This window comes from Bison bison, unplaced genomic scaffold, assembly GCF_000754665.1.
Source record: "Bison bison bison isolate TAMUID 2011002044 unplaced genomic scaffold, Bison_UMD1.0 scf7180017864462, whole genome shotgun sequence".
Lineage (NCBI taxonomy): Eukaryota > Metazoa > Chordata > Mammalia > Artiodactyla > Bovidae > Bison > Bison bison.
The window spans coordinates 3,881,167-3,908,729 of NW_011495024.1; the positions used below are offsets into that span (position 1 = coordinate 3,881,167).

Sequence of the window (27,563 nt, forward strand, 5' to 3'; positions counted from 1 at the left end):
AGTCCTTCCAATAAACACCCAGGACTGATCTCCTTTAGGATGGACTGGTTGGATCTCCTTGCAGTCCAAGGGACTCTCAAGAGTCTTTTCCAACACCACAGTTCAAAAGCATCAATTCTATGGTGCTCAGCCTTCTTCACAGTCCAACTCTCACATCCATACATGACCACTGGAAAAACCATAGCCTTGACTAGACAAACCTTTGTTGGCAAATAATGTCTCTGCTTTTTAATATGCTGTCTAGGTTGGTCATAACTTTCCTTCCAAGGAGTAAGCGTCTTTTCATTTCATGGCTGCAGTTGCCATCTGCAGTGATTTTGGAGCCCCAAAAAATAAAGTCTGACACTGTTTCCACTGTTTCCCCATCTAATTCCCATGAAGTGATGGGACCAGATGCCATGATCTTTGTTTTCTGAATGTTGAGCTTTAAGCCAACTTTTTCACTCTCCACTTTCACTTTCAACAACAGGCTTTTTAGTTCCTCTTCACTTTCTGTCATAAGAGTGGTGTCATCTGTATATCTGAGATTATTGATATTTCTCCCGGCAATCTTGATTCCAGCTTGTGCTTCTTCCAGCCCAGATTTCTCATTATGTACTCAGCATATAAGTTAAATAAGCAGGCTGACAATATACAGCCTTGACGTACTCCTTTTCCTATTTGGAACCAGTCTGTTGTTCCATGTCCAGTTCTAACTGTTGCTTCCTGACCTGCATATAGGTTTCTCAGAGGCAGGTCAGGTAGTCTGATATTCCCATCTCTTTCAGAATTTTCCACAGTTTATTGTGATCCACACTGTCAAAATGTTTGGCATAGTCAATAAAGCAGAAATAGATGTTTTTCTGGAACTCTCTTGCTTTTTCGATGATCCAGTGGATGTTGGCAATTTGATCTCTGGGTCCTCTGCTTTTTCTAAAACCAGCTTGAACATCTGGAAGTTCACGGTTCACATATTGCTGAAGCCTGGCTTGGAGAATTTTGAGCATTACTTTACTAGCATGTGAGATGAGTACAATTGTGCGGGAGTTTGAGCATTCTTTGGCATTGCCTTTCTTTGGGATTGGAATGAAAACTGACCTTTTCCAGTCCTGTGGCCACTGCTAAGTCTTCGAAATTTGTGGGCATATTGAGTTCAGCACTTTCACAGCATCATCTTTTAGGATTTGAAATAGCTCAACTGGGATTACATCACCTCCATTAGCTTTGTTCGTAGTGATGCTTTCTAGGGCCCACTTGACTTCACATTCCAGGATGTCTGGCTCTAGGTCAGTGATCACACCATCGTGATTATCTGGGTCATGAAAATCTTTTTTGTACAGTTCTTCTGTGTATTCTTGCCACCTCTTCTTAATATTTACTGCTTCTGTTAGGTCCCTACCATTTCAAGCCCATCTTTGCATGAAATGTTCCCTTTGTATCTCTGATTTTCTTGAAGAGATCTCTAGTCTTTCCCATTCTATTGTTTCCCTCTATTTCTTTGGTTTGATCACTGAGAAAGGCTTTCTTATCTCTTCTTACTATCCTTTGGAACTCTGCATTCAGATGCTTATATCTTTCTTTTTCTCCTTTGCTTTTTGCTTCTCTTCTTTTCACAGCTATTTGTAAGGCCTCCTCAGACAGCCATTTTGCTTTTTTGTATTTCTTTTTCTTGGGGATGGTCTTGATCCCTGTCTCCTGTACAGTGTTACAAACTTCCGTCCATAGTTCATCAGGCACTCTGTCTATCAGATATAGTCCCTTAAATCTATTTGTCATTTCTATTGTATAATCATAAGGGATTTGATTTAGGTCATACCTGAATGGTCTAGTGGTTTTCCCAGTTTATTCAATTTAAGTCTGAATTTGGCAATAAGAATTTCATGATCTGAGCCACAGTCAGCTCCTGGTCTTGTTTTTGCTGACTGTATAGAGCTTCTCCATCTTTGGCTGCAGAGAATATAATCATTTTGATTTCGGTGTTGACCATCTGGTGATGTCCATGTGTAGAGAGTCTTCTCTTGTGTTGTTGGAAGAGAGTGTTTGCTATGACCAGTGCGTTCTCTTGGCAAAACTCTTTTAGCCTTTGCCCTGCTCATTCTGTACTCGAAGGCCAAATTTGCCTGTTACTCCAGGTGTTTCTTGACTTTCCTACTTTTGCTTACAGTCTCCTATAATGAAAAGCACATCTTTTTGGGGTGTTAGTTCTAAAAGGTCTTGTAGGTCTTCATAGAACCATTCAACTTCAGCTTCTTCAGCGTTACTGGTGGGGCATAGGCTTGGATTACTGTGATATTGAAAGGTTTGCCTTGGAAATGAACAGAGATCATTATTAGTGTAATTATTAATGACATGCCTTTTCCCTAGTATTTGGGCTACAAAATTCCATTTCCCAAGAATTGTAGCCATTGTTCCTTTATTTCTTTTGAATTTCTGGAAATCAATCTGAAACTGTACTTGGAATCATTTAACTTCCAAGATTCACTTCGATTGCATTTTATTCAAAAGCTTCATTCTTTGTTCTTTTCCAATCGCAAAAAGAAGATAGTTTCTATTAGTAGTTGGGTGATCTTTATGTACCTAATTAGATTGTATTAATAAAATGAAATGGACATGATTTGCTAAAGTACACTTATGTACTTTTAAAAATCTCATTTTCGTATAGTGATTTTTATTCTTACTTTGTCATGTCCTATGAATGATTTTGTAAGTCATTATTGATGCTACTAATAAAAGCATTCATGATGTCACCATTTTTAACATACTGAGGTTGAAGTCTTAATTTCAAAGATATTTGTATTTATTTTTTACTGTAAAAGATGAAGTACAACAGTGTGGAAATAAGGTTCAGGTGAAATGGGTATTAGTAACTTTAATTTGAATGGGATTATTTGCCTTTTAAAAGAATTACTTGAAACTTTAAATTCTTTCTTACACAGGACTATGAAGGAAAGCTGGTACAATGAATTATAGTCTACATCTAAAAATGAATGTGAACTAATTATTGGGTCATTTCAAATCAATATATGCAAATGAATCTCCATAGGCTTTCATTGTGATTACAAACTATAGCAACTCTAATAGATATTGTATATAGTGAGAGGAAAATATAGAAAGTAAAGAGAAATGCTTATGCCAAAATTATGGCATGTACATATGGTATATGTCATTCTCCTCTACAGACATACAATAGTATGTGTAGTTACTATAGACTAGTAGAATTTATCTGTAAGTTTTTACAGAAAATACCCTTCAAAAATTCCTCTCGCTTTGACCTTGCTGACAAGTCTACTACTGGAATTGATCACAAGAGGAGTATCTTTCCTCTTTTTAGAAAACATATATCACTCAGTAAGGTGGCATAGGCTGTAATCAATTCTTCACAGAGTACCTTCAAAACTTGACATGGCTGTTACAGCTAGGAGGGATCAGGACCATGGGAAAATTAGAGAAGAAAGAATTATGTGCTGGGTGATATTGGGGAAATTCAGGAGAAAGGGGTGAGCAACAGAAGTGGAAAGGGGTTGAGTACAAAAGACCAAGTTCTTTATCATTGCCCCCAACTCTTCTTCCAGCAAATAATGTTAAACTTGAAAATTAGATGATGGTGGGCTTGATCACCTCTTGGTACATTTGAAATGTATTGAGTGCTTTCTTGAAGAAAATGTTTTCCAAGCATTTGAGTATAGACTGTGCTTACAGTTGACAGATTTGTCCTTTTAAACATACAGATTCTATAAAAGGCAGTGATTTGTATGAGTGATTAAAAAGTCCCACGTGGGTTCTTTATAGAAAAATATAATGTATTGTTAATTACCCAAACATGCAGAGTTCTGATTTAAAACAACAAAATTTCATGTCAATAAATTAAACTGTGGATGTAAATGAAGTGACATAGGTAATAATTAGCCACAATTTTTGCAATTGCCAGACCAATCTGATCTACTTAAACAAAACAAAATGTTCTTTAAGAGTTCTGGCTATACATAAATCTTTTCTACAATGCAAGATGTCTTACAATGAAGTAGAAGTTATTTAAGGTACAGTCAACTTTATTCAACTTTAAACTATTTATTTCTGTCATACACAGATTCAATCAGCAGATTTTTATTGAATATCTACCACATATCAGGCACTATCTTAGGTTTTGTCCCTGATATTAAGGAGCTCACCTTTTAATTTGGCTAGCCATAAGCCAGAATAATTAGAAGAATAAAGATTATTTATAGTTTTATGTTAGACTATTTTTTCATGTTTTGGGCTTTTTTTTTTTTTAACTTAGCATAATCATCTGGCAAATTTTCTTTACTTTGTTTGCACCAAAGGAGAATCTTTGAGATGAAGATGCGTATCTTTTTATATTCATTTTGTACATAAAGTGAGTCCTTTTGAAAACTGTAGATTGAAAGGCTGTTCTCTGCCAGGCACTCTTCTAAGTATAATATAATTAGAAAAATGCATCAGAAGCAGATCCTGACCCCAAGGCATAGTTGATGGTAAGGGACAAAACAGTGACAGAGAATGAAAGAGAACCAGCTGTACAGTAGGCTTTGTGCCAATCTCTCTAATAGGTGAGGCAGATGTCTCTCTGTGTGTTTGCGTGTGTGTGTGTGTGTAGTGTAGCAGTCATATTGCCCTAATATACGTGTGTGCAAAATTTTATGTTTTCTTTCTTTTTTAAATTTTATTTGTTTATTTATTTTTGGCTGCATGGGCTCAAGGGCACATGGACTTCAGTAGTTGGGGCTCGCAGGCTCTGAAGCATAGGCTCAGTAGCTGTGGCAAACGGGCTTAGTTGCCCAGCAATGTGTATGGTCCTCCCAGAACAGGGATGGAACCTGTATCTTGCATTGGCAGGAGGATTCTTAATCACTGGACCATGAGGGAAGTCTGAAAATTTTTATATTTTCAATTTTCTATTTCTCCCCCAAATTAAAAAGTATACTTGTCTTGATACCTTTGTGTATGGTCCTCCCAGAACAGGGATGGAACCTGTGTCTTGCATTGGCAGGCAGATTCTTAATCACTGGACCACCATGAGGGAAGTCTGAAAATATTTTATATTTTCCAGTTTCTATTTCTCCCCCAAAATTAAAAATTATACTTGTCTTGATACCTTTCTTCTCTAGCTCAAAGTGTAGAAATAGCCTCTGGTAAGCATTCCCTAAAATCCAGGCCTTAATCATATTTTAGATGATTACATGCCTGGTATTTTCTAGTCTTTGTCTTATCTAGAGGCTTCCTAAAATTATGTAACTTGGAATGGCAATAGAAAAATAATGTATGAATGTGTTAGAATTCCCCTGTAGAATAATGGACAGCTTGTGTCTGAAAGGATACACAGATTTCTGAAATAAATATTACATGAATATAAGATATGAATGTTGAAACCTGAGGACTTAATAGAAAGAGAAATTCATTAAATAATTTAATTACTGATACTTTGATTTATGCTATACCCAAGCATCAACTGTTTGGGATGTTCTCCTCAAATTTGAGAGAGAGGTATTGCTTCATTTCTGTTTTAGTGATGTAAAAATGAAAACATAAAGATCACGTGGTTTTTCCACCTCATGAGTTTTTAGTTTAAGTGAAACGGGTCCACGCTTGCTGACCAGGCACATCACCACGGGTCACCACTGTGGGCTGTGCTGTGCTGTGCTTAGTCACTCAGTCATGTCCCACTCTTTGCAAGCCCATGAACTGTAGCCCTCCAGGTTCCACTGTTCATGGGGATTCTTCAGGCAAGAATACTGGAGTGGGTTGCCATGCCCTCCTCCAGGAGATCATGCCAACACAGGGATCGAACCCAGGTCTCCCACATTGCAGGTGGATTCTTTACCATCTGAGCCACCAGGGAAGCCTAGGAATACTGGAGTGGGTAGCCTATCCCTTCTCCAGGGGATCTTCCCAACCCAGGAATTGGACCGGGGCCTCCTGCATTGCAGGTGGATTCTTTACCAGCTGAGCTACCAGGGAAGCCCACTGTGGTCTATGGAACAATAAAAATTAGAAACAATTGGAGTTAAAATATCAATATAGGAATTTCTCAACCTTGATTTTTTTTGGACAGGCCTATTGTCTATATCTTTGGCTTTGCTTTGTAGTTACCAACTGACAAGTGGATACAAGCCTGCCCCAATGGACCTGAGCTTTATTAAACTCACCCCATCTCAGGAGGCTATGGTGGACAAGCTGGCAGAAAATGCTCATAACGTGTGGGCTCGGGATCGAATTCGACAAGGCTGGACCTATGGGATCCAACAGGTATGTGAGACCTTAGCTCTACAGCACATGCTCTGAGATTGACTCAAGTGGGGACTAGTATAATTTGTAACAGAAGAGATTAAATAATGACTACATTGAAACTCACATCATATAGATATCTTTAATGTACATATGCACTGAAGCACTTGTTTATTGCTGGACTCAAGAAGTCAGACCTCCTCAAGTCTGGTTTTTATCACGAGGCAGCCAGTGAATGTTTCCAGACCAACGATTTATAACGTGGTTTTGTGACATTTCTCTGAGATTGTGTTTTAAGACAAGTACATAAAATACAAGAACATCAAGATAAATTAATAATAAGAGAGGTCCATAATTTCACATTTAACGCCCCTTGGGCCAGATGAATTTCATAATCCAGATTTTTCGAATGGTGGTAAAATGAGGTTGTTCCACAGTGCCCTCAGCAGAGCAGCGGACTATGTATAAATTATTCTTTGTTCAGGAGTGTAGACTGATGAAACCAAGAGTGATAAAAAAAAGATAATCAGCAGCCTTACATCAATGCAGGTCATTTTTACCACCAACTGAGTTTTTATTAAGCTTAATTAAAATAGATTCTTGTTCTAGATTTCAGAATCATGGACCTCTGGTTTTAAAAGTTTTTTAAAATTTTATTTGTGGCTGCTCTGGGTCTTTGTCGCTGTGCCTGGGCTTTCTGTAGTTATGGTACGTGGGTGCTGTTCTCCAGTGCAGTGTGCAAGCTTCTCACTGCAGTGACTTCTCTTGTTGTAGACTACTGGCTCTAGAGGCACAAACTTCAGCAGTTGTGACATGCAGGCTTAGTTTTCTTGTGGCATGTGGGATCTTCCCAGACCAGGGATCAAACCCATGTTCCCTGCATTGGCATGCAGATTCTTAACCACCGGCCCACCAGGAAAGTCCATGGATCTCTATTAATGGTCGCACTCATGAGAATAACTAACAGTCATTGGGTCTGTATGGGGACAGCAAAACAGAGCAAATTTTAGCCTTGTCTCTTAGTGACTGTGTGACCTTGGAGTGGCTGCTTAAATTCTCTCTGTGCCACTGTTTCCTCCTCACTAAATTATTGAATTTCAGTATATAACATATATGAGAAAGGCTTAGCACCTAACAAATAGTTCAGAAAACTGCTATTATTATTAAATGGCAGTCACTATGTCGAGAGGCTTATGTGTATTTTCTTACAATGATTCCATGAAGGATGAACAATTTTTATTAGCAATTCACATGTGTTAACACAGGGAACTTGAAAGCAGTTTGTCCAGTGCTACCCAGGTGGCAGAACCAGGCTGGGAAGTAAGCCTTTTGCCTCCAGAGCTCAAATTCTCCCCTTTCTTTTCACAGTGCTTCTTGGCAGCTCATGGTGGGCAGTACCTTTACTTAAAGCTTTTCAGGACTAAACTGGATTGTTACTTAACAACAGGATAAAGACTAAATGTCGATTTGATATTTCCAAAATTCTTCTTAGCCCACAAACTTTTGTCATTTCAAAGGCTAAGGAAAACTGCATAGCCTTGCTATACTTCATAAAATAAGCTATTCTTGCATTGAATTAAAGTTGTTGTAACTGAGGGGATTATCAATACTCAGCTGGCTTCAGCATTGTGTGTGTGTGTGTGAGAAGCTGAGCCATATGCCACAGGGGGATTGGGGGGTCCTCACTGTTTTTTTTGCCAAAGGAGTGCTCCCTTGCCTTGCAGACCACATGAGTCTGTAGGACAAACCAGGACCCCTCTGTGCTCCATCTCTTCCATGTGAAGGTGGATCCTCCTCGTAAAAGCACAGGGTTCTGTCTGAGTTGGCCAAAGCTCTCTTTGGAACTGTGTCCACCCTTTCTCCCAGCTTCCACCACATTCCCCACTGACAGAACACAGTTTTGCTGGGTTATCTGAATGAGCATTGTCTTTAATTTTTCATCACCCTCTATTTAAAATAATCTGGTTCATCATGGGATTGTAAACTCCTTGAGAGCAGGCGTTTGCTTGAATTTCTTCTGTGTCTCCAGCATACTAGATTTCAAGCACTCATGTGCATGGAAACCCCTGGAGCAGCTTCTTTGTATAATCAGATCCCCAGAACACCATGTCCAGAAAGTGTGATTCATCAGAGGCCTGTGAATTCTTCTCTATGAAAAGCTAGGGGGCAGCAACCATTTTGAAAGGGAGGGGTGCTGGGTAATGTGGCTTGAAGCTGTTTATGGTGCTTATTTCTTTGGGGGTGGCTTTGGAGTGGGATTCCCCAGTAAGCAACCCAGATGATTTGAACACTGGTCCAAATGGTCAGGTAGTCAGTATAAGGTATTACTACAGATTTGCTAGAGAAGGGGAAGAAGAAATTGGGAAACACTTTTCCTTGTTCCTCCCCAACCAGAACAGATGCTGTCCACCAAATAGCTTATATGTTTTGGAGAATGTTTGGGAATATATACAGCCTTCAAATTGTTCTTCATGCTAAGATAAATTGAGATTGAATATGCCTCCTGGTGGATGGCAATGACACCCCACTCCAGTACTCTTGCCTGGAAAATCCCATGGATAGTGAAGCCTGGTGGGCTGCAGTCCATGGGGTCGCTAAGAGTCAGACACGACTGAGAGACTTCACTTCACTTTTCACTTTTATGCATCAGAGAAGGAAATGGCAACCCACTCCAGTGTTTTTGCCTGGAGAATCCCAGGGACGGGGGAGCCTGGTGGGCTGCTGTCTCTGGGGTCCCACAGAGTGGGACACGACTGAAGCGACTTAGCAGCAGCAGCAGCATGCCTCCTGGAATATGGAAAGTTTGATAAAATCTGCAGCAGTGAATGAATGCAAAGAAGTAATTTCTTAAGTGTTAGAAAGACTCGCAGTCTTGGGGCATCTCCACGGCCCAGATTTTGTATTTACTCTTAAATTATCCTTTTGTTAAGATGATAAGATAGCCTGCCTTCTTGCTTGGTCACTGCCATTTTAATCATGCTTTAAACTTGGAGCCTCTTTTATAAAAGACAAATTGTGAGGTTTGTAGTTCTTTTAATACTCCCACTATTACCAGGTTTACCAGTTGATGGAGTCAGTTTATTATTTTTTTAAGCCATTTGAGGTCGTGAGGTGGCCATCCACACACTGACTTTTCTCTGAGGAAGGGACAGCTGCCTTGTGTGGTACATTGACTCAAAAGTCAGAGAGATGATGGTTACTAATTAGGCTCTTTTTGTAACAAAGACCTGTCAGTCAACTTGGCAAGGAAATGGTAGGTTCTCTTAAGTTAGTCCATTGCCTTGTGATCTTGACAGATGGATGATGGTTATTGAGATCATTAAAGTTGGCTTTTGTTATTGCTGTTATTTTTACATTTTCTTTTCATGGAGAGAGCCTGATTTACATTGATCAGTGACTCACTTGATAGATTCTTCATACTGGGAGTATTTCACTAACTCCTACAACCTGGAAAGACAAAGGGAAGGTACAATATCTACCTTCAGACACTTTATATTTTGATGTATTTGGTGGCTGTGTCATTTCCAAATGCTGTTGGTTGTCCTTTGATGATCACATACATTTTTTTTTCCTTCCTGTAGGATGTAAAGAACAGAAGAAACCCTCGGCTTGTTCCCTATGCCCTTCTAGATGACCGAACCAAGAAATCCAATAAGGATAGCCTCCGTGAGGCTGTGCGCACACTGCTGGGATATGGCTACAACCTGGAGGCTCCTGATCAAGATCATGGTATTTCCATTTCACTTTCTTCTCCTCTCGTCGCAAAATCACACTGTAAATTCTTTAAAGCCAGATGCATGAATAAAAGGGAGTATGAGATAAGAGTCTTTTATTTGAAGCATGTGACTCAGGCCAGGAGTTTAGGGAACTTTTGTCCTGTGACTCAGGACCTCAGTGATTCTGCAGAGGGGAAGAAATGACGTTACCTTCTCAAAGAGTCTGAGGACACAGTTCATTCTGTGATTCTTATATTGCCCCTCAATCCCACGCACCTCACCAGCTCTCTTTCAGAAGAGCTGGTTGTAGTTGTTGATGGGAGGACGGTAAGTCCTCTGCATATGAATCCCCAAGTTGCAAACTTTCAAAGTTGTGGATGTGGGTTCACATGTCCAGTCACGTCAGGCATGTGTGACGCGGCAGCTTGCCCTCCGTCTCCTATCACTGACGCTCCTTCAGCTCCAGCATTTCTACTTCCTCGCCCTCCTCCAGCAGTAACTCTTCTTGCCTGTTCACTTGATGCCAACCCCTGTATCCAGCTGTTGTACTGCACTACTGTACTTTCCAAACTTCTGTAACGTAAGGGTGACAGTCTTTTATTTTTTGTGTTTATTTTTATGTATTATTCATGTGAAAAGTATTCTAAACCTATTACAATACTATATAGCTGACTGTGTTACGTAAGTGCCTAGGCTAATTTTGTTGAACTTATGAACAAACTAAACTTGTCAACGTGTTCTCGGAATGGAACTCATTCGTATGTGGGGAACTTACTGTAAATCTAGGATGATGAGCTAGTGTTTTCTAAATCTTCATTATTTAGACTCTCACATATAGGCCATAGTAATTAATTAGTGCAATATCTTGCTTTAAGGAAAAAACTCTAGAACAGACACTCAATAAATGTGTTGAATATATGGATTTTTAAAGGGTTTATGAAGAACACATTCCTTTGAATAATACCTTTTAAGAATATGGCTTAAGATAGTCAACCCCTTAATCATTTGCTCCTGTGGTTTAATCATTTGCTCCTGTGGTTTGAGTTATGTTAACATCCATATTTTAAAATTGCCAAAAATGACATGAGTTGTGTGTTTCATTGCAGTGCCTATATTTCTTAGTAGAAAACTCTTAAGATCTATGCCGAATATTCTCTAATGACTAATATTTTTAGTGTAGTATCTCTGCATAGAAATTCAACCTTAAATAGTAATGATTGCTAATATTTATATAATGTTACTATGTGTAACAAGTGAATATTTATATATAGTTATCATGTGTCATCGTTGTTCAGTCGCCCAGGCATGTCCGACTCTGACTGCGTGGACTGCAGCACATCAGGCCTCCCTGTCACTCACCATCTCCCATTGTTTGTCCAAGTTCGATGGTGATGCCATCCAGCCATCTCATCCTCTGATGCCTCTTCTCCTTCTGCCCCCAATCTTTCCCAGCATCAGGGACTTTCCCAGTGAGTTGGCTGTTTGCATCAGGTGACCAAAATACTGGAGCATCAGCTTCAGCATCAGTCCTTCCAATGAGTATTCAGGGTTGATTTCCCTTACAGTTGACTGGTTTGATCTCCTTGCTGTCCAGTGGATTCTCAGGAGTCTTTTCCAGCACCAAAGTTTGAAGGCATCGATTCTTTGGCGCTCTGCCTTTTTTATACTCCAGCTCTCAGAACTGCATGTGAACCCTGGGAAGTCCTTAGCCCTGATTCTGCAGGCTTTTGTTGGCAGAGTAATATCTCTGCTTTTCAACACACTGTCTAGGTTTGTCATAGCCTTTCTGCTGAGAAGCAATCATGTTCTGATTTCATGGCTGCAGTCCCATCTGCAGTGGTTTTAGAGCCCAAAAGAGGAAATCTGTCACTACTTCCACCTTTCCCCCTTTCCCCTCTATTTGCCATGAAGTAATGGATCTGGATACCATCTTCTTGGTTTTCTTAATATTTAGTTTTAAGCCATCTCTTTTACTCTCCTTCTTCACCCTCATCTAGAGGCTCTTTAGTTCCTCTTCTCTTTCTACCATTAAAGTGGTATCATCTGCATATCTGAGGTTGTTGATATTTCTCCTAGCAGTCTTGATTCCAGCTTGTTATTCATCCAGCTTGGTATTTCTCATGATATACTCTGCATATAAGTTAAATAAGCAGGGTGATGATATACAGCCTTGGTGTACTTCTTTTGCAATTTGGAACCAATCTATTGTTCTATGTCCAGTTCTAACTGTTGCTTCTTGTCTCATATACAGGCTTCTTAGGAGACAGGTAAGGTGGTCTGGTATTCCCATTCTTTTGAGAATGTTCCACAGTTTGTTGTGATCTACACAAAGGCTTTAGTGTAGTTAATGCAGCAGAAGTAGATTTTTTTTTGGAATTCCCTTGGTTATCTTATGGTTCAGCGGATGTTGGCTATTTGATCTCTGGTTCCTCTGCCTTTTCTCAATCCAGCTTGTACATCTGGAAGTTCTCAGTTCATGAGCTTCTGAAACCTAGCCTGAAGGATTTTGAGCATGACCTTGCTAGCATGTGAAATAAGTTCAATTGTGTGGTAGTTTGAACATTCTTTGTCATTGCCTTTCTGTGCGATTGGAATGAAAACTGACCTTTTCCAGTCCGGTGGCCACTGATGAGTTTTCCAAATTTGCTGGTGTATTGAATGCATCACTTTAACAGCATTGTCCTTTAGGATTTGAAATAGTTCAGCTGGAATTCCATCCTCCACTAGCTTTATTTGTAGTAATGCTTCTCTTAAGGCCCACTTGACTTCACACTCCAGGATGTCTGGCTCTAGGTGAGTGACCACATCATTGTGGTTATCTAGATCATTAAGACTTTTTTTTTTTTTTTTTTTTTTACAGTTCTTCTGTGTATTCTTGCCACCTCTTCTTAATTTCTTCTGCTTCTGTTAGGTCCTTGCTGTTTCTGCCCTTTATTGTGCCCATCTTTGCATGAAATGTTCCCTTGGTATCTCCAGTTTTCTTGAAGAGATCTCTAGTCTTTCCCATTGTATTGTTTTTTCTCTATTTCTTTGCATTGTTCATTTAAGAAGGCTTTCTTATCTCTCCTTGCTATTCTCTGGAACTCTACATTCAGTTGGATCTGTCTTTCCCTTTTTCCTCTGCCTTTTTCTTCTCTTCTTTTCTCAACTCTTTGTAAGGCTTCCTCAGACAACCACTTTGCCTTATTGCATTTCTTTTTCTTGGGGATGGTTTTGGTCACCATCTCCTGTACAGTGTTACAAACTTCCATCCACAGTTCTTCAGGCACTCCATAACGCCTTGAATCTATTCATCACCTCCAACGTATAATCATAAGGGATTTGATTTAGGTTGTACCTGAATGGCCTACTGCTTTCCCCTACTTTCTTCAGTTTAAGCCTGAATTGTGCAATAAACAGCTGATAATCTGAGCCAGTCAGCTCTAGTGTAGAGCTGTTTTGGCTGACCATAAACAGAACTTCTCCATGTTCAGTTGCAAAGAATGTAGTTAATCTGATCAGTATTGACTATCTGGTGATGTCCATGTATAGAGTTATCTCTTTTGTTGTTGGAAGAAGATATTTGCTATGATCAGCATGTTCTCTTGGCACAAAGATAAATTATTGTCATTGCACTTTCAGACATTTATGTATATTCCCAATAGATTCAAGGGATTCTATTAAGGGGATCCCAATCTCTTCCCAGTAATCAATTCAAGATTACATTTATGTATTTATGTATATTCCCAATAGATTCAAGGGATTCTATTAAGGGGATCCCAATCTCTTCCCAGTAATCAATTCAAGATTACAGAGTGCCTGAAGAACTATGGATGGAAGTTTGTTACACTGTACAGGAGGTGGTGACCAAAACCTTCCTCAAGAAAAAGAAATGCAATAAGCCAAAGTGGTTGTCTGAGGAAGACTTACAAATACCCACTCAGGAATTATTATGAGTAAACCCTCATAATTGCAAGTGTCTTTGTCTTACATCTTTTTGGTGACTGTGGTATCCTATGGAGAACTTCAATCATTAGTAATAGTGTTAAGAGCTCCTACTTTCAAAAATCTACAAACCTTTTTTGTAACTACCTATTAAACTCACTCTTTAATGAACAGTTGGATATATCGAGCACACAAATATTCATTAAGAATGCCTGTGATAGTATACCATTTTCCAGTATTTTCCATGCTTTAAAAATATTTGATTCAACTACTCTATTAGGTATATACCTAATATGCATACGACAAATATCTAGCAATATCTCTGCCTTTTTCTTCTCTTCATTTCTCAACTATTTGTAAGGCTTCCTGGATGCTGGATGTTATTCTGATGACATACATATTTACATACATATTATTTACAAGTGTAATATAATTTTGCTTAACACATCAGTGAAGCAATATATTAGTATGTCATGCTTCCCTACTTTCTTGTGACTTATATGAATTTCAAGAAGGAAGAAAAGCAGCATCAGTTCAGTTCAGTTCAGTCTCTCAGTTGTGTCTGACTCTGTGACCCCATGGACTGCAGCACGCCGGGCTTCCCTGTCCATCACCAACCCCCAGAACTTGCTCAATCTCTTGTCTATCAAATCAGATATGCCATTTTTGGGTTCATATTACTTTCATATTTCAAATCATCCTCATTTCCATTTGATTTTAATATGTAGTTATTGAACATCTACTGTGCTTAAATTCAACAATGAATGAAAAAGTTTTGCCCTCAGGTAGATTTCATCATAGGCAGGGAAGATAGACTAAATTGTTCACACTTTTGTGTGATGTAAGCATTAATCCCCAAGTATCCCAGCAGTGGTTTAACTGAGCTGTCAGAGGAATCTTAAAGAGATGTATTAGTTATCTCCTGCTGTGTAACAAATCCCTCCCTAAAATTTAATGGCTTAAACCAACAAACATTTGTTGATCCCAAAGTTTCTATCTTTTAGGGATTTGTGAATGGATTCTTTGGGCTTCCCAGATGATGCTAGTGGTGAAGAAGTCGCCTGGCAATGCAGGAGACATAAGAGACGTGGGTTTGATACCTGGGTTAGGAAGATCCTCTGGAGGTGGGCATGGCAACCCACTCCAGTATTCTTGCCTGGAGAATCCCATGGACAGGATCCTGGTGGGCTATAGTCCATGGGGTCAAAAGAGTCGGATATGACTGAAGCCACTTAGCGCATACACACAAGTGGATTAGTCAGGTGGTTCTGGATCATGGCCTTTCTTGAGGTTTGTGTCAAGTCCACCAGGGATGCAGTCATCTGAAGACTTCAGTGGGGCTTGGGGACTTGCTGCTAAGACAGTTCAATTGCATAATTGTTTGTTAAAGGACTCAGATTTTCTCTGTATATTGGCAAGAGATCTAAGTTCCTTGTCATGAAGACCTCCTCACAGAAATACTTCAGTGCCTTCATGTAGCAGCTGGCTTCCCCCCAGAGTGAGTAATCTAAGAGATAGTGCAAGAAAGACGCCTCAATGCATACTGCAATGACTTCTACCATATTCTGTTTGTTGGAAGTGAGTCACTAAATGCATCTCACACTTAAGCCCACAGTTTTTGAAGAGAAGTGTGACAAAATATTTGGAGATGTGTTCTGAAACCATCTACTTAGAAGAATCAGTAGGAATCAGTCAGATTCATTTGTTCAGACAGAGGGAATAGTGTGTGAAGGCTTGGCAATCAAGGAAAGACTGCACCTGGGAATTTTCAGCAGGCTTTGCATGGCTGAATGTCAAGTGGAGTTTGAGAAGTAGAAGGAGATGAAGGAGAGAAGGCAGAGACTGAAACAGAAGGTTTCTCTGCTGAAACAATCACTCCATTTCTCTTTGGAGAATGGGCTGGATATGAACAAACTGAAAGGTGGGGACAATAGTTTGGTGTTGATGAGGAGTGTTTTGACACTTCTGAACTTGTTTTGGCCTGAACTTAACCAGTACTGGGCATAGAAAGAATAGGACAGACTCGTTTGACATTTAGAAATAGAATCAGTAGAAAGATGAAGGAGGTGTCTGGAATGGTTTTGGAACAGTCAGAGATGGGAAACTGAGGAGACTCTGAGTTTGGCTTTAAACATGTTGAATTTCACTTTGAGTTGTGTTTGAGACATCTGTACACAGCAACCAAGACTCAGTTTACACACACACACACACACGTGTGTATGTGTGTAGCTGAGACCTTTGCTAGAGAGAAAGAGAGGATTACATTTTTCCTTTTTTAATTTTTTTTTAATTTTATTTTATTTTTAAACTTTACATAATTGTATTAGCTTTGCCAAATATCAAAATGAATCCGCCACAGTTAGACAATTTTAAGAAATGCTTTCTGGTTCTAAGAAAAAGAATCAGAGGAAAGGAGAGGTTGAAAATAAAGGAGAGGAACTTGATGAAGCATGATCTGAGGATGATTAGGGGTGGGGAAATGAAATTTACAACACAGGTAAAAGGCCTTATATAAGAAGAATACATACACCGCTAAGCTTGATGGGGGAGCAGTAAGGATTTAAAAAATGCAGTAAACTCTGTTATGGAAAATCAAGAAGCTGGGGGAACTGTTACTGTTTAGTAAGAATTTTCTGTCGAAATATTAAGTGAGGTTATTTGCTAAGAGGGAAAAGTGAAAGGGTGATGCTGTACGTTAGAAGCCTTGGAGAGAACAACAAAGATTTACTGAATGTAGAATTCCAGTTGACTTTCCCTTCAGCACTGTGTATATTCATCCCATCGCCTTCTGGTCTCCATGTTTTCAAATGAGACATCAGCTGTTTCTCATATGAAGGATCCATGTATGGGATGTGCTGCTGCTTTCTCGGTGCTTCCAAGATTCTCTCTGTCTTTCAGTAGTTTGACTATGATATGCATTGTGTGTTTCTTTGAGTTTATCTTACTTGGATTTTGTTGAGCTTCTTGTACCTGTAAATTAATTTTATTCACCAAATTTGAAAAATGTTTTGTCAGTATTTAAGTATTCTTTCTGCCTCTTTCTCTCCTCTCCTGAGATTTTCACAATGTGTACATTGTTAGGCTTGCTGCATCTGGCAGGTCTGTAAGACTCTGCTTATTTTTTTTTTCTTCTTTTTTTTTCCTGCTTTACATACTTAATAATCTCAGTGGATCTTTATGCAGATTCATTGATTCTTTCTTCTTCCAGCTCAAACCTGTTGTTTAGCCCCTCTAGAGAATTTTTAATTTCAGTCATTATAATTTTTAACTCCAGAATTTCTATTTTTAAAGTAATTTCAGTCTCTATTTATAATCTCTATTTGGTAAGACATTTTTCTCATACTTCCCTTTAGTTCTTTAGACAAGATTTCTTATACTTCTTTGAATATATTTGAAATAGCTAGTTTAACATTTTTGTCTAAAAGTCCAGTGTCTGGGGGATTCCTCAGTGACAGTTTCTATTGACTTTTCCCCTCCATATATATAAAACATACTTTCTTATTTGCATGTCTCACTATTTTTGTTGAAAATTGAAAATTTTAAACAATAAAATGAGGCAGCTCTGGATTCTCCCTTCCTCCAGGATTTGTTATTATGTTTGTTGTAATTGTTGTTAGAGTTGTTGTTACTTGTTTAATGAATGTTCTTAACTTGTTCTCTAGAGTTTATTCTGTTTATCATGTGTGGCCACTGAAATCTATGGAACATACATAAGAAAGATTCATTTTCCAATTAGAGGAATGATGTCTGAGTTCACTGTTACAGAGATCAAAATACTGAATAGAGATTGGTGGTAGAAAGAGCATTCTTGCCGGAGGGGAAGTGTACCTGATGTAATTGAATACAGAAAGAGATGAGGGAAAATTGATTGTCAAGTTAGGCTAAGATACAGAGTGTAAGTGGGGACAGAACAGCAATAGTTGGAAATAGAAGGATTAGGCTAAAATACGGAATATTTTGAAAATCCCAGCTAAGAAATATGGTAAATTTGTATGAGAAATTCTAGCCTCAGAAAGTTTTAAAGCAGAAGTTTGATTTGTGGTTAGAGTGTTCAGTAGCACTAAACTATGACGACAGTGGAAAGGAACAGATTGGAGGGGGAGAGTGCTTGGATAGAGAGACCAGTTGCGAGGCTTTTGGAAAATTGTGATCTTCAGAACAAGGATGGTGAAAAATGGAAATGAAAAGATAGATGTGAGATAGTTTATGGAATGAAGCAAAATGTCTGGTGATCACTAAGATAAGATTTAAAACTTTCATTTGTAATTGGCTATACTGTTTTGCTGACATCAGAAAAATTAACAGCATAAGTTTTTTTTTAACTTTAAACTTTTTATTTTGTATTGGGTTATAGCCAGTTAACAATGTTGTGGTAGTTTCTGATGAACAGCAAAGGGACTCAACCATACATTTTCATGTATCCATTCTTCAAACTCCCCTCCCATCCAGGCTGCCACATAACATTGAGTAAAGTTTCATGTGCTATACAGTAGGTCCTTGTTGGTTATCCATTTTGAACATAGAGTGTGTACCTTACCTTAGGGCATGATATTTTTGTTAAAATTGAATCTGTTGTTGTTCAGTCGCCCAGCCATGTTCAAATCTTTGCACCCCAGGGACTGCAGCACACCAGGCCTCCCTGTCCCTCACCATCTCCCAAAGTGTGCCCAAGTTTATTACTGCATTGGTGATGCCATCCACCCATCTCATTCTCTGACACCCTCTTCTCCTTCTGCCCTCAGTCTTTCTCAGTACCAGGGACTTGTTCAATGAGTTGGCTGTTCACATCAGATGACCAGAATCCTGGACCTTATGTAATTCATCAGGGTTATAATTTATTTTGTTAGTCAGCAGAATGCTGATTTATGTATTCCAGGATGAATATGAACTCAGTGTTGAAATTGTGCTATCTTTGGAGAATTGTCCTAAATAATATTTTAAGATATTTGGAAAAGTCATTTATGCTTATTCATTACAAGGCTTTATCAAGATTTGAATTGCTTACTTAGAGACTATACCAGGAAGTTAAAAGAATGACTGATTAATATCAATGATTTTTAAAAATTAGTTAGTAGATATACCTAAAGGATTCTAGACAAGTGTAAAATTTTCAAGAGACTAGCCTGCCTTCCAGTTTATTATAATGTATACTTTTAATCTATAGTTAGATCTTGACTGCCCTCTAGTGGTGTGTCTCTTAGCGTATGGTTTAGATGCTGCTGCTGCTAAATTGCTTCAGTCGTGTCCGACTCCGTGCGACCCCAGAGACAGCAGCCCACCAGGCTCCCCCGTCCCTGGGATTCTCCAGGCAAGAACACTGGAGTGGGTTGCCATTTCCTTTTCTAGTGCATGAAAGTGAAAAGTGAAAGTGAAGTCGCTCAGTCGTGTCCAACTCTTAGCAACCCCATGGACTGCAGCCTACCAGGCTCCTCCGTCCATGGGATTTTCCAGGCAAGAGGACTGGAGTGGGGTGCCATTGTAAGTAGCTATTGCAGGTCCTATTTGAATGGTCATTGGTGTTTGCCTTCTCGGTGGTAGGATCTCTGGGGTACAAGGAACACAGTATATTATCAGACCTTGCCCTTAATCTTAAAGTGGTTTTTAAAGGCCTAAATTCTGAATTTTTTCTTTGAGTAGCCTTGATAGAGTACGATGGGAATTTATCTGTTGTTCATTTTTAAAAATGTCAATTACTATTGCACTTATTATAACTGTGTAAAAATCATTTATATAACATATTACATGAGCTAGAAATATATAAATATAGAGTGTTTAAATTCAAGCAAAGAATAACAATTGCATGTTTGGAGAAAAGTTCTGTATTTTGACAGTGATGCTGCTGATTAGCTATTTGCCAGCGTTCCTGTGTCCAGGGCTCAAGAGAGTCTTTGTTCTTAGATTCAATTCAGCAGGTACTTATAGGGCTTACTTTTGTGTTCAGCTGCTTAATGTTTTAGGATATGCAACAGAAATTTGTTGTGGATTGCCTGGGTGTGTGTGTGTATATATATATATATATATATATTTTAATGTCTGTGGATTCAGATTTCCACTTAGTGATTTTATCAAGAAACATAATACTGATCTGTTTCTTCTTTAAACCATGATTGCAAGCTACTCTATACTAATGTAAGAAAATTAGAATATAAACTGAGTCATGTGGACATTTGGAGGAAAATCCGTGAAGCGTGCAAGTCCTTTGCATGATGATATCTATGAACACCATGTTCACTTCAAGTTCAGTTGAATGCCATCAATGAATGTAAGAATAGTGCAGCAATTATGACCCAGAAATTCCACTCCTGGTGTATGTAGCTGAAAAAATAAAAATACTAATTCAAAAAGATACAAGCGTCCCAGTGTTCATAACAGCATTATTTACAGTAGCCCAGATATGGAAGCAACTTAGGGGGCTCCCTTGTGGCTCAGCTGGTAAAGAATCTGCCTGCAGTGTGGAAGCAACTTAAGTGTCCCTGTTGACTCAGACGGTAAAGAATCTGCCTTCAATGCAGGAGACCCAGGTTCAATCCCTGGGTTGGGAGGATCCCCTGGAGGAGGGATTGGCTACTCACTCCAGTACTCTTGGTAGAGAATTCCATGGACAGAAGGGCCTGGTGGGCTACAGTCCGTGACACTAAGTGTCCATCAACACATGGATGGATAGAGAAGATTGGTATAGACATGTGATGGTATATTACTCATAAAAAGAAGAAAATTTTGCCATTTACAGCAACATGGATGCACTTGAAGGGCATTATACTAAGTGAAATAAGTCAGAAAGACATATATTGTGTGATATCACATATGTGTGGATCACAATGAATTGTGGAAAATTCTTAAAGAGATGAGAGTAACAGACTACCTTACCTGTTTCCTGAGAAACCTGTCTGTGGGTCAAGAAGCAACAGTTAGAACTGGACATGGAACAACAGACTGGTTCCAAATTGGGGAAGGAGTACAACAAGGGTGTACATTGTCACCCTGCTTATTTAACTTCTATGCAGAATATATCATGCAAAATGCCAGGCTGGATGAATCACAAGCTGGAATCAAGATTTCCAGGAGAAATATCAATAACCTCAGATATGCAGATGACACCACCTTTATGGCAGAAAGTGAAGAAAAACTAAAGAGCCTCTCGATGAGGGTGGAATAGGAGAGTGAAAAAACTGGCTTAAAACTCAGCATTCAAAAGACTAAGATAATGGCATCTGGTCCCATCACTTTATGGCAAATAGAAAAGTGGAAGCGGTGACAGATTTTATTTTGTTGGGCTGCAGAATCTCTGTGGACAGTGACTACAGCCATGAAATTAAAAGACACTTGCTTCTGGGATGTCTTTGACAAACCTGGATGACATATTAAAAAGCAGAGATGTCACTTTGACAACAGAAGTTCAGAAAGTCAAAGCTATGATTTTTCCAGTAGTCATGTATGAATGTGAGAGTTGGACCATACAGAAAGGTGAGTGCCAAAGAATGCCATTGATGCCAAACATCGATGATGTTTTCGAACTGTGTTGCTGGTAAAGACTCTTGAGAGTCCCTTGAACTGCAAGGAGATCCAACCAGTCCATCCTAAAGGAAATCAGCCCTAAATGTTCATTGGAAGGACTGTTGCTAAAGCTGAAGTTCGAATACTGTTCGCCACCTGATGCGAACAGTCGGGTCATTGGAAAAGACTCTGATGTTGGGAGGGATTGAAGGCAAAAGGACAATGGGGCAGCAGAGGATGAAATGCTTAGATGGCATCACAAATTCAATACACATGATTCTGAGCAAACTCCAGAGATACAGAGGACAGAGGAGCCCGGTGTACTATACACAGTCACAGAGAGTCGAACATAATTTAGCAACTGAACAACAACAGATGTCTGGAATCTGAACAAAGTAGTGAATATATTTAAAAAAAAAAGAAATATACTCACAGAAGTAGAGAGCAAAGTAGTAGTTACTAGTGGAGAGAGAGAAGGCGGGAGGAGCAAGGTGTAGGGGTAGGTGATTAAGAGGTACGAACTACATGTATCAAATAAGGTACAAGGATATACTGTACAGCACAGGGAATAGAGCCCATTTTTTATAATTATAAGTGGAGTATAACCTTTAAAATTGTGAATCACTGTTGGACACATATACAGTGTTGTACATTGACTGTACTTCAATAAGAAAAAGAATACTACAGCAGCTTGAGGTCAAGAAGAAAAATGCCAGGATGAACAAATTCTTCATCATTGCCTCTTACTGACCCAGATTTTCTTTATAGTCCCCCTATTTTTATTACCTTTATTAGTAGAGAAGATTAATGATGAATCTTAATATCAAGAGAAATTTGTAGTAGGATTTTAAGGAAATTATGTAGTCGTTATATTTCTGTATCAGATTTCCCAATGTATTTGGACTTAAACTAATATTAAAATTTATTTGGCTCTTTGAGCACACTTTGCATTTTGTGGAGTCCGATCCTGGAAACTTAAAATAGGAAAAAGGACCCATGAATTCTTCAGTAATCTAGATTTCTAAAAAATGGAATATTCCATACTTAGGAAATTGGGAATTTAATCTGTTAGTCCACATGAGAATGTAATAAGTATGATTGTATTTACAAATGTCAGCATCACTAAAAATAAGGATAAATATGTGAGGGCATTTTATTTTCCTGATAGGTAATCTCCCAAGGTTCGTGTAGTTCCTTGATCGTATTCTGTACCTCCATGATGCATTTCAGGAAGATTACAAGCATGGCTTAAAGAAACAATGGATCGGTGTTCTGTTTTGGGGAGACACTGACAGGAAATGTGTCGTTTCCTTTTTTTTTTTTTTAAGTACTATGACATTTAGAATTATCTTCTTAATAGTAAATTTTATTGTCCTTGAAAAGTAGTTTACTATTCAATCTTTCAAAAATAATTCCGTTTCTAAATAATAGATATGAGAAATTTTTACCCTTTACCGAGAAGGTAAAGGTGAAGGTTTTTCTCATTCAAGTCCCTTTTCACTCCTAACTTGAATGTATCAAAAGCAAGCCTTTTCTTTTCAGAGAAGGTTGTACATGCTGTCTGCTGTATGCTGCTGCTGCTGCTAAGTCACTTCAGTCGTGTCCGACTCTGTGTGACCCCATAGACGTCAGCCCACGAGGCTCCCCCGTCCCTGGGATTCTCCAGGCAAGAACACTGGAGTGGGTTGCCATTTCCTTCTCCAATGCAGGAAAGTGAAAAGTGAGAGTGAAGTCGTTCAGTCGTGTCCGACTCTTAGCGACCCCATGGATTGCAGCCCACCAGGCTCCTTCATCCATGGGATTTTCCAGGCAAGAGTACTGGAGTGGGTTGCCATTGCCTTCTCCTGTCTGCTGTATAGAGTAGTATAAATGCCTCATTTTTAAACTCAAAGCTATGGTTTTTCCAGTAGTCATGTATGGATGTGAGAGTTGGACTATAAAGAAAGCTGAGTGCTGAAGAATTGATGCTTTTGAGCTGTGGTTTTGGAGAAGACTCTTGAGAGTCCCTTGGACTTCAAGGAGATCCAACAGTCCATTCTAAAGGAGATCAGTCCTGAATACTCATTGGAAGGACTGATGTTGAAGCTGAAACTCCAATCCTTTGGCCACCTGATGCAAAGAGATGACTCATTTGAAAACACCTGATGCTGGGAAAGATTGAGGGCAGGAGGAGAAGGGGACGACAGAGGATGAGATGGTCAGATGGCATCACCGACTCAATGGACATGAGTTTGGGTAAACTCCAGGATTTGGTGATGGACAGGGAGGCCTGGCGTGCTGCAGTTCATGGGGTCTCAAAGAGCTGGATATGACTGAGCGACTGACCTGAATGCATCTATTTTTTCAGGAGGATGTTTGAGTGTCTTGCATGATACGAGTGTGTGACTTTTGAGGCTTCACTGTTGGACACAGGAGATTTGCCTGGAGCAGACTAGGCTGTTAGGTGTGAGCATGTGTGTGTATGTAGGTGAGGGGAAGAAACAAAATATTGTTTATTCAGAAATTTAACACAGTTTTTGAAAAGTTTATCATATATAGTTCCTCTATATGCCCTATAATCATCATATAATCATCAAAAAACAATAACTGATCCTTTCATTAAACCAGCCCCTATTATGGCCTAGAACCTCTTTAGTCCATTTTTCTTTTCTTCAATCTAATCTTAAATTGTTAAAGATGATCTAACTGTGTGTTAATTGGCAACCTGTAGAGCTTACTGAGCGACTTCACTTTCACTTTTCACTTTCATGCATTGGAGAAGGAAATGGCAACCCACTCCAGTGTTCTTGCCTGGAGAATCCCAGGGACGGCGGAGCCTGGTGGGCTGCCTTCTATGGGGTCACACAGAGTCGGACACGACTGAAGCGACTTAGCAGCAGCAGCAGCAGCAGAGCTTATCTTGACTGTTTTTATTCATTTAGCCATATTAATAGTTAAGTTCTTATTAAACTTTTATTAGTTATAAGGTCTTTCCTAACTTGAGAACAGATGAGAACTAATATGTAGCTGGTATCTACTAATTCCGTGTCAGCTGCTAGAGGCAGAGTGGAAAGAACACAGTCTGTAGCATTTGGCAGCTCCCAGATTCTGCTGTTTGTTAGTTGTGAGATGTAGGTCAAGTCACTTAAATTTCCTCCTCTGTATTTAACCTTGATCTTCACAGAGCTGACCATACCCTTTGATACCTGTTCGGGGGACCAATTTCCTCATGCACTGTGAATTCCTAGGAAGCGACGATCTTAAAGTTATCCTGGCTCCAGGTTCCCTGGTCTGAAGTTTTCCCTGGCACATCCATCTCATGTACATCTCATTTCCTACAGATGTTTTTGCCCTTCACACGGCACTAATCCTGATGTTGGACTTGACTCTTTTGTTGTTTCCTCAAATCTCTTAAACACAGCATTGGTATGTGTAGCACATAACAGTGAAGATGTAGATTAGAGGAAGACTTAATGCACTTAGCCATTCTGTCTGTGAAATTTATCAGTGGTTACTGTTCTCTGTGAATGTTGATCTCTTTCTTGTTGTTTTCTCTCTTTCCTCCTCACTTCCTGGGTGATTCTTCCCTCTTTTCTCCAACCCAGAAATGTCTATTTCTTTCTTTCTTTCTTTTTTTTTTTTAATTGGAGTATAATTGCTTTTCAATGTTGTGTTAGTTATGTTGAACAATGAAGCCAGTAAGCTATATGTTTACATATGACACCCCCATCCCACCCCTCTAGATCATCGCAGAGCATCACGCTGACCTCCCTGTGCTATACAGCAGCTTCCCACTAGCTGCCAGTTTTACACATCGTAGTGTATATATATGTCAGTGCTACTCTCCTCATTCCTTCCACCCTCCTCTTCTCCCACCATGTTGACCTCTTTAATTGTCTTCTTCCCATTCATGCCCTTAAGTGCATCTCATTTTCCAACACCATTTTGGTTTCCCTTACCAAACCACCAAGTGTCTGATAAACTTTTTTCCAAAGGAAAAAAAAAAAAACTTAACATCTTCTGCTCTTACAGAGTTAGTGAAGTTTAACCACCAGTGACTCCAAAGGCAGGCCTTCTGTATACTCTGCACTTGATCCAGCTGGTTCCATCCGATGTGAAAACACTTTGTTACATGTGAATCAAGATGAGAAGGTGTCATTAGCGTTGTTCCTGTAGGTTATGTGGTATCTGCCCTCCTCTTTCAATTTCCCATCCAGTGATCACCAGAACCCCTTTCCATTCACAGCTGCCAGAGCTGAAGTGTGCAGTGGCACGGGAGAGAGGTTCCGCATCTTCCGTGCTGAGAAAACATATGCTGTGAAGGCTGGAAGGTGGTATTTTGAATTCGAGGCGGTCACTGCTGGAGACATGCGAGTTGGCTGGTGCAGGCCAGGGTGTCAACCTGATCAGGAGCTTGGCTCAGATGAACGTGCCTTTGCTTTTGATGGCTTCAAGGTGAGTACGCTTTGCTGGGCGCGAGACACTGGAGTTTGTAGGTTCCTGCCTTTGTAGGCTACTGTGCACTAAGCATCCGCATGCTGTGAGCTCCACACTGCCTCACTGCACTTCCACTGGTTTTCCTTTTCATGGTCCAGCTTCCCAGGTGGCTCTGTGGTAAAGAATCTGCCTGCCAATGCAGGAGATGTGGGTTCAATCCCTGGGTCGGGAAGATGCCCTGGAGGAGAAGATGGGGACCCTCTCCTGTATCATTGGCTGGGAAATCCCATGGACAGAGGAGCCTGGCAGACTACAGTACTTGGGGTCACAAAGTGTCAAACACCAACCGAGCACACACACGTAATATTAATATTGTGCTTTCCTGAACCCAAACTCAGAAAATAGTTTCTAGGAGAACTTCTGTCTTTGTAGTCTCAAAACATTTTGAGACATTTTGAGACCCCTCACCCTGTGAAAATTCAAGACTATTCAAAATTTAAGAAGTAAAATATTCTCTGTCATCTAAAAAAGATGAATCATCCTCATCTATCAAAAGCATTAAAAGTCTATATGCTAATGCAAAATATATCCATTTGACATAGCAATTCCATAGAAGGAATTTATCCTCAAGCAATAATTAATGATAGATATAAACATTTAATAGCCATAGTAATGCTGTTTGTTGTTTATAATCACCAAAAGTTTCCATTTTCAATGTTATGAGTAATTTTAATTTTTTCAGTTTGATGAAAGCTGGTAAGTTTCTTCTTTTTTGGTACATTGTTTATTTGTACATTATATAAATATTGAATGTTTACTTTTTCTGTATAAAATATTTTAAAATTAAAAATATGTATATATGGACATAACCACACTAGAAAATAATAGTCAGTTTTGGTTTATAAAGTTTTTGATATTTTATTCTTTTATCTTATTTTAATTTGCTAATTTTCTTCAGTAAATTTGTATTCCTTTGGAGGGAGCTTTTTTCCTAATTAAAGGAAAGAAAATTAAATCAGCAATTGTGAAGATATTTGACATTTGGGTAGCCAGGTGTGTGTCTAGGAAAGCATTTTTGGACTAGAAATCAGTATTGTGTCTTCTAGGGCAACTGACCCATTTTGTTCTGAAATGTTACATTTCTTGAGTCCTATTTTCTATATCAGATAGAAAAATTGAACACTTTTTGGTACTTAATTTGGTTAAATAAATTTTTAAAAAGTACAGTGTATTATACTTTAGAAAAATCATTGTTTTGCAATGGTGAATATATTCTGTTATATATCAGTTTACAATGAAGATGATACATAGGGGAAAATAAAAAGATTTATCTGATAAAATACTATAATTTTGTATCTGTGAATCATTGGAATATACTTACAGATTCAAAGGTCACATTTATCAAGACTATGTTTCAAATGTATTTATGAGATTTCGCCTGTGTTACAGATAAAGCAGTGTTGACATATATATACAATTTTTGGCTTATTATTTCAGTAAATATCTTAAGAATATTTTTAAGTTTGATTCAAACCCTTTCTCATTTTAGTATATACTAAAATGCTTCTAGTTTTCTATTTAGCTAAAATGTGAGTGCCACTGGTTCCAAGAAATGGAATTTTATTTTGAAAGAGTTGAAAATTGGAATGTAATTTTCAACGATCGGTTCCCAGCTGATTCTCTGTTCATAATTCCCTGTATTTGGGGGAGTGGAGAAAAACAACTCATATCCTGGGATGTGTTCACTGTAGTGAGAAAAATAAATTTCGAAAGACACAGTTTTTCTTTTAA

At 38.9% G+C, this 27,563-nt stretch overlaps 1 protein-coding gene across 1 annotated transcript in view; it reads left to right on the top strand.

Annotated features, from left to right (window-relative positions):
* The window catches only part of RYR2 (ryanodine receptor 2 (cardiac)), an 826,801-nt gene that overhangs the window by 501,352 nt on the left and 297,886 nt on the right, over positions 1–27,563 (top strand). Inside the window, exons 26-28 of the mRNA XM_010860117.1 lie at positions 6,084–6,243; positions 9,804–9,951; positions 25,582–25,790. Of these exons, the coding sequence (XP_010858419.1) occupies positions 6,084–6,243; positions 9,804–9,951; positions 25,582–25,790 (517 nt within the window). The remainder of the gene's footprint in view (positions 1–6,083; positions 6,244–9,803; positions 9,952–25,581; positions 25,791–27,563) is intronic.